General features: G+C 42.1%; 1 protein-coding gene across 1 annotated transcript; it reads left to right on the top strand.

Moving 5' to 3' along the window:
• Positions 1-899: 899 nt before the first annotated feature.
• Positions 900-7,017, top strand: pcare2 (photoreceptor cilium actin regulator 2). The gene is made up of 2 exons (XM_035951016.2): positions 900-3,984; positions 6,419-7,017. The coding sequence occupies exons 1-2, from the start codon at positions 1,295-1,297 to the stop codon at positions 6,486-6,488; spliced, it is 2,760 nt and encodes a 919-aa protein (XP_035806909.2). The 5' UTR covers positions 900-1,294; the 3' UTR covers positions 6,489-7,017.
• Positions 7,018-8,110: the final 1,093 nt, after the last annotated feature.

Raw genomic sequence — 8,110 nt, 5'->3', positions numbered from 1 at the left:
TAACTCTTCATTACCTTAATTAATGGCAATAAATAGTTAAACTCAGACGTTGGTTCATTGAAAGTGAATTAACTTTCTTAATGACTCAACAGCTACACAAGTACCAGCAAATTCTTTTAATTAATGACTTATAAAATGTCTATAAGGCATTAGTAAATGGTTTACTGACTATTATTTAAGCCAGTGTGCTACAACATGCTTATTTAAGGTAAGTAGGATATCAACCATAAATCTATGTTGTCTGTATTTAAGCCTCTCAAGATGTCATCATTTTATCAACTGAATCAAGGGAAAAACATGTTTTTGTTGATGCAGAACCTGACTTAAGTTGTGCTTTGAATAATTTTATGTGAGTCACATGTGATGGTTTTTCCTTTAGGAGGAATTTCCTGTTAAGAACTTACGGTAAGCAAGGGCTGTCAAACTGTCATTTTGACATGAAGATAGATGAGCGAAACCTGATAAGTGTTTAGTATGTCAGGAATTTACACTGCGCAGAAGAAAGATCTCTATCTTGAGTTTCAATTTATATTTTCTCATAAAATGTTCAAATACTTGATACTTCATGTAGGTCACGTGTTGCCTTCATATACACCCAGCATTTACAGAAAAGGCTTTTGTGTGTGAGTATTTAGGCAAATGCTGGCAGAACATTTTTTTTTAAAGGATGATCATAACACAAAGAAAAATCACTTAATTTTAAAATGTGAAATCATTGCCATCTATTTCTTATAACTTCAAAAAAACAGGGTTGTTTATCACTCAAATAAGCCTAGCAGTTGCATGTAAACCTCACCAGCAGCACAGTGGATGAGGCTAAAAACACCACCTGACAAACTCGGCTCTGATTAACCTGATGAGCTTAAAGTCTTACATGTAAATGCTCAGTTGTGTATGTGTGTGCCAGCTTGTCTGTGTATGTTGATGCACTTAACGTGACCATCTGTGTGAGTTGAAGGAGAGAGGGAAGAAACTCTCTCAATCCATCTTATCCACTCAACTCCTCGCCTTTGCAAGCCTTGGTTGTCAATTCATTCGACAGGTAGCAGGTATCTTTGATGCACGGTTTGATCATATCATTTTGAGAAGAAAGGATAAAAGGACTGGAGAAATATACTGAAAGTAGCACATGGAGGCTGGACTACCAACAAAAAGTCATTGCTAGAGGATTCAAGAAGACTTTGCCTGAGAGACAACAATGGATTTACATTTTGGCTTTAATGACTTCTCCTGATTAATTTTTCTTCAAAGAAAAGAATTTTCTTTTCATTCTTGAATCACTTTGAATCCAAAAATGGGCTGCTCTCCATCGAAAGGAAAGTTATTTTCAAAGCCAGAAAGCCCTGGACTTCAGAAGGCTCTCCCGGCTGAAGCACCACTGGATGCTGTTGAAGGTAGACCTGTAGAGGTGGAGAATAAATGCTTAAAAACCGAACAGAAAGAAAATGAACTTCCACCACCTGCTGAAGAATGTCACACAAAAGAGACTGCGTGTTTGGCCGTCAACCAGACGTCTGCCCAAATGGCAGAAAACATTCAAGAAAAAGAGGTGAATGTGATGCCCCTAGAAATAGTCAGTGATGTTGTACAAACAGACAAGATCAAAAAGATGGAGAAACGAAAGAAAAATAAAGGCAACAGAAGGTCTACTGACAAGAAGAGGAAGTCCTCTATTGCTAAGACAAAGGTAGACTTCCCACCACACATGGTAAGGGCTCATCAGGCAGCCTATACCTTTCTGAATCCAAACATCTCCAAATATGAAACTCTGTTGGGACTGCTGGACCAGGCCACCCAGACACAGTTGTCCCTCCAGCCCATGATGTCCGGTCTGGTGTTGCGCTTTGAAGAGATCAACCAGGCACTGGAGGAGATGGCTGAGGAGGGGGAGCTGATGTTGAAGGAGCACGGGGACTACATGGCCTTACCTTCTGGGATGATGGGCCCAACTGTAATGTCAGCAAAACCTAGCACTGATAGAGCTCAGCCCCCCGATCCACCTCCTGATCTTTTACAGCAGCTGCTCCAGCATTCAACAGAGAAAATGAGGCAGGTGGCAGGTTCAGTCCAGGCACTGGGTGAGACCACACTCGAGGAGGCAGTGGAGTATTATTCCTCCCTCTCTAAAATGCTGGTTGAGAAGCTGCAGGCCAAGCAGACAGCAGAGAAGAGGTTGGCTCAAGTGCTTGCTCGGGTAGAGGTGGCAGCCATGAGAAAGTCTAACCCAGAGGACTCGGCACTGCACAGCGAGGACAGTGGAATCGGTGGAGAGAACGAGAGTCTGACAGGGTCCGAGAGGCACCGCCGCCACCGTGGGAGTGCTGGATCAGGAAGTTGTGGATCTGGGGCCAATGTCCGAGGTGCATTTGACAATCTTGCTGGTAATTCCCCCAACTTGGTAGGCCACAATGAAGATGATGAGGAGGATGAGGAGGAGGATGATGATGACGACGAAGAGTACGAAGATGATGAAAGTGACAGGCCTCAGAGGAAGAGATCGAGCTCTTCCCCACCCGATCCCAGTCAGGCTCTTCGCTACATGCATGCAAATTATATTCAGCAACAGCAGTCCACAGTTAAACGACCCCTCACTGCAGCCAAGCCTGAACATGCTTCATCCACTAGGTGTGCAACTGTAATGATGGAGCTACAAAGGAACCAGAAGGACTTGGATCAGAGAATTCAAAAGATGTCTGAAAACAAAGAGTTAGCAGGGCCTCTTTATAATGTGTATAGAGCTGGATTAAGGAGGCATTCATTAAATGGATCAGCAGGTGCACACAAAGGCCCTTTGAGAATAAACCAGCCACCTTGCTCCTTACCAATGATAGCGCCACAACCACCAAAGCGCCAGACTGTCAGAAGGCTAATAAACAGTTTTAGTCAAGGGGTTGATGGGAGACCAGGGCAGAGTCTTGCTAATGTTCCACCTCATATCAGGAGGCCCAAGAAAAGTGGGGTCCTTCTGCTATCTGACACAGTCACTCGCAATGAAGGGGGATTAGTCATCAATGGCAACAATAACAACAACAGCTGGCCTGACAGCAGGGATGACCTGGACATGGACAACTTACCACCTCCACCCCCAGAGGTTCTGATGGACAATTCCTTCCAGAGTACCGAAGGCCTACTAGGAAATGAGGAAGGGTTGCAGGGAGATTCAGGCCGGACTCTCCCAATGATAAACCAAAAGGCTGGAATCTCCCAGCGTCTGAAAGCATCTGTGCAGAATGTGGAAGTGCTGCCAAACCGAGCAGGTGTGAGGCCAAGATCGATCGCTATCTCACCTGCCTGTCCTGTGAGGCAGGATGATGTAATGGGGGTGCAAGATGAAGAGCAGCAACAAGAAACAGATGTGGATCCAGATACTGAGAAAGCCAATTGTCTCTATCAGCAGGCACGTAAGATCATTCACCTGCGTGATGCAGTAGAATCTACTGACAGGAGAAATATCGTGGAAAGAAGAGGGACTTTATCCCATCAAGACAGAATGGGGCAAAGGTGTGAAAGCACTGAATATTATGAGGATGAGATGCCCTCTTGCAGCCCACCTGTGACAGCACCACCTGTCTCTAGAGTCCGACTGCCACCATCGGGTCCCTCTGTGCGCCACAGATATCCAAGTCCCCCGGTATTCAGACCACAGTCTACGTCATCTCGCCCCAGTTCTCCTAGAACAATAGTACGTGCCACAGACAACCCTCCTGAAGAGATCATTCCATCTGTGTCCTTTCGAGATGCCCGCTCAGTCTTTTCTCGAAATGATTCACAAAACTCTCAGGCCTGCCTCTCCTCTGGAAGTTCTGTGCTTCCCAGACCGTGGGGAGAGGCTTCCCGAGGAAGACTAACAACTCGAGGGATTGGTAGCTCTACCCGTCGCACCCAATCAGAACAGAGGCCTAGCATGACTTCCCATGCAGAGTTTTGCAAAGATGTCAGATCTACTCAGGCCAAGGAAAAAGAGCCCGTTGTCTCAAGTTATAGGTAAGTATTAACAAAGCACCTGAGGGTCAAAGAAAAGTTTAACAAATTACCACCCGTACTCACTCTAATATAAGTGTGTACTTACCAATGCCAGTTGCACTTGGAAATGTGTGCATCAGAGTCCATTTTTAATGACTGACTTTTCAAGTCCTTACTTGAGTACTGAGACAGTTATTGAGTACTATTAGTATTAGCCATTAGTTGACCTCCTGAGGTTTCAGACTAGATACTGACAGTGATTGCAGGATTCATGACGTGTTTGAACTGCAGTTTCTGCAGTGCAAACAATTCAAAATTCCAATTACTAATGTGAGCTAAAAAAGTAAATGAAACAGGCACTAACAGAAGTGGATTGCAATTTGTCAATACTTATAAATATCACTACAACAAACTAATGGAAGATGAAAATAAGTGTAATTTGAGATGACATGCTTATATTCTTTCCACCTGTTTCATTGCATGATGGACAGGATGGAGAGCAAAGAGGTCTGCAGATTTTTTTATGAACCTTATGTTGTGGCTTTAAGCACAGATGTTTGAAATTTGGCCCTCAGGCAGGTGAAAGAAGTAGGTAAACCGGTTTCGGTGTTCTCAACATCAACAGATGCTGAAATCGACTAAATGTGATGAACATACATTTTAGATCATCTTCCATGTTTATTCCACATCCACCTGTGTAGCCAAAGGTCTACAAACAGATAAACCACGTGATGTTTGTCAGTATCATTAAACAGAAACAGAGTAAGGATTAGATCCTTGTAATTAGGGTGTAATTAAAGCATCCAATATGGTTAGCTGGACCTTTAGTGATTGCTTGCTTGGAATCCACACAGATGGCTTTTGACTCAGTCATCTGTCTTACTGTGAATGACATCAGCATGTCTGGCCATCTGCATTCCAAGCACAGACAAAAAAACAGATCTGACACACACCTGTTTGTTTACCTGTTTGCCATACACTAGGTGGCTCATGTCATTCAAGAATTAATGCTCAGCTTTCTCAACAACCTATGCTATAGCTCATCATTTTCTTCAAGATTGTAGTTTAAGTTTTTTTTAATTGTTCTGTCATTGTATACATTTGGAAATGAATGGCACAAACCTGACCTGACTACATTCAATTCAACATCAAAGAAACAGGTACATGATTCTAACAATGCTCTATTGTCAAAAAGCAAATTTCATCAAGTCCTTTCTCCTCAAACCTAGAACAGTCTCAGGCACTAACAATCAGTGAAAGTGAAAACATTGCACAATTCCCTCAGACTAGATGACAAAGTGAATCTGCTTAAAGACAGTGACAACGAAGGACAGAATTGTGGTGTCAAATTTTGATCTCTGCTCTGAGTAACAAACATTTTTAACAATTTTTTTTCAGTCAAAGGTGATCTTGCACTAACAGGGAAAACTAATAGCTTTTCACACAAAGGATGAGCATTTTTAAACTGTGTTAGTGATTGTAGGTTGAAACATCTGTATATTTACAAATGAATGTACAACATATTGTAAATGAAAGTGTGGCACAAAAGAAGAACTTGGATACAGACAAAACTAAATTAAAAAATAAATACGCAAATGAGGTTCAACCAGGTACATAAAAAGTATAATACATGATTATGTAATTAAGTGAAGGTGGAATGATACAGTGGTCTAAGGCTGACTGAGTCGTGGATCAAATAAAGTTCGAGAAACTGCTGGGTAGCAAAACACCCAAAAGCTATTTCATGTTAGGGCAGATTCAAGAGTCAAAGCAGACTTGTGCGCCATATTCACGACTCTTTGGGGCCCCAGAAGTACCATATTAGCTGTACACAATGTCAATTTATATCTGTGATTTGCAACAGGAAGATATAAAATGAACTTTAGCATTAGTATTTAAAGCAGCACTAAGCCAATCAGTAACTATGGAGCATGGACAGATTGTTCCACAGTGCTGGTAGTAGAAGTGATTTGTCTCCAGATTTCTGAGCTTACAATGAAGCTACTGTGTACTAAATGGAAATTTGGGGGCAGCAGGTTCGTGAGAGGCAATTTTTAGTCCAACAGCCCCTAGTTAATCTGGTCCAACATCAACAGCCAGGAGGCTGATTTACCTCAGCATTTTACTCTTATTTTCTTGGAACAGTTTTGAAAATCTATGCTTTATATCCTTGTAGAACTTTACTTCTGAAGAGATTAACATGAGGGATTTGTGCTTTTTTCAGAGTGCTGGGCCACCTGCGGTAAAATCTTTGTCAAACAGTTTAACTCTAATTTAGATCTACAGTGCAGCCACAGGTGTATGCCATGAGCTCACCCTCCGCTTCTAGAAAAGCCACCTGGCCTAATCCAGATTGGATTAGCTCTCCTACCCCACTCTCCACCCCTGCAGATCTCCTCAGCCTGCTCCCCTACATAATCCACTCATGTTCTCTAACTCCTTTCCCCACCTACAGGCCGGGCAGCCCTCTGCTGACAGGAAATGACGACCAATTGGATCCAAGTGCCGCTGTGATGACAGCCTAGAGCCCAGCTGTGATTGGTTGGAGTTTCGAAAGTAAAATCGTAAATGGGAAGGGAATGACAAAAGGGATTATGATGGATTAGCAGGGATTTGAAGTTTTCCTCTTCTTTGTTTCCTTTTCTACTAAAAAAGATTTGTTCCAAAAGTGGGCTTTAGATACATTCAAGATTTTTATCCAAGGGCCCAAACAGAATTTGTCAGAATTTTTCTGTAGGGCATACTTAATCTGTACTGAATAATATTCTACTTTACCTAAAGGTAAAGATACATTTTGTTAAAACAGCCATTAGCACTTCTAAATCCCCAAATGTCCTCAAATTTCACTATTAAGACCTGGGTGAAACTTTTGGCTGCTTTACCAGAATCAAAGCGTGCACCTTTAACTTACTTATTCATCAGTGTTACTCCATTTTTTATATGTATTTATTTTGTGTTTGGATGGTTTGGATTAGCTTCCTGTGTGTTTTCTACCTCAACCGTGTCCCAATAAAAGAAAAAAAAATCTGCTCAAAACCAGGTTAATTATGTGTTTTCTTTTATATATAAGGACATTTTAAAGGGATATTTTTTTTCTTTACCTGGCAAAAAAAAACACAGGTCAAGACAACCGTACATGTAAAACTCCATTTGCATACAAGTGAAGCAAAAACAAGGACATGCATGCAGTGTTTCAGAGTTGCACTTCCAAAAAAGATACTGGATTTGCACATGCAACATTTTATAAAAAGAATAGTTTAAAGTCAGCCCACAGAGGCTGAAATCTCTACCATGACTTGACTTTGCAGAGTTTGGTTGACTGCTGAAATCTGTCTAATTCTGTATCATTAGTTTTTGAAATTTTCCGGCTCAAGTAAAGATAAACCTGCTGACATAGCTTTTATCCGTGGAATGCTGGCTTCATAGCTCCTTTAAGGCGTGTTTTTGGATTTTGAGAGGAAAACAGAGAAGCTGGAGGAAACCCACACATGCACAGGGAGAACATGCAAACTCCATGCAGAAAGATCCCAGGAAGGCGCGAATGCGAACCATGGATCTTCTAGCTTCAAGGTAAAAGTGCTAACCGCAAAGCCACTGTGCAGCCCCAGTCCAAAAACATGCTGAGGTTAACTGATCATTTCAAATTGTCCATAGGTGTGAATATGAGTGTGCTTGTTTGTCTCCATATGTCGCCCAGTGATAGACTGGTGATCTGTCCAGGGTGTCCTCTGCCTTTGCCCTAAGTCAGCTGGGATAGACTCCAACCCCCCGCAACCCTAATGAGGATTAAACGGTATATAGATAATGGATGAATGAATGGTCTGTTCTATCAATAATTTAACACATCCCAGTACTGTAGCTCTGCCTTCCAGTCACCATTAACTTAAATAACTTTTCAACAGCCTCAACCTACTAACCATCACATTGACTTAGTGCAATTTGGGGTTCAGTGCTTTGCTCAATGGCGCAGCAACATCCAAACTGGAGAGGACAGAGATCGCAGCACCCACTGCAACAAATAATGCCAGTAACACCCAGGCAACATCCTCTGTTGTACTGCAATGTTTAGATACCACTGTTTAGGATGAGTCAAAGCAATTGTCCTACATGTGCTCCTCAGCAGAATGAAGAGCGAGAAGTGTCTTAT

The sequence above is a fragment of the Amphiprion ocellaris genome, chromosome 12 (genome assembly GCF_022539595.1).
Source record: "Amphiprion ocellaris isolate individual 3 ecotype Okinawa chromosome 12, ASM2253959v1, whole genome shotgun sequence".
In the NCBI taxonomy this organism is placed as follows: Eukaryota; Metazoa; Chordata; class Actinopteri; family Pomacentridae; genus Amphiprion; species Amphiprion ocellaris.
This window is presented reverse-complemented; position numbering and strand designations above follow the sequence as displayed.

Excerpts from the sequence above, each read along its gene's own strand:
- pcare2 (XM_035951016.2), top strand. The coding sequence starts at position 1,295 with ATGGGCTGCTCTCCATCGAAAGGAAAGTTATTTTCAAAGCCAGAAAGC. Across the intron at positions 3,985-6,418 it reads CCCGTTGTCTCAAGTTATAG|GCCGGGCAGCCCTCTGCTGA; the intron begins GTAAGTATTAAC and ends CCCCACCTACAG.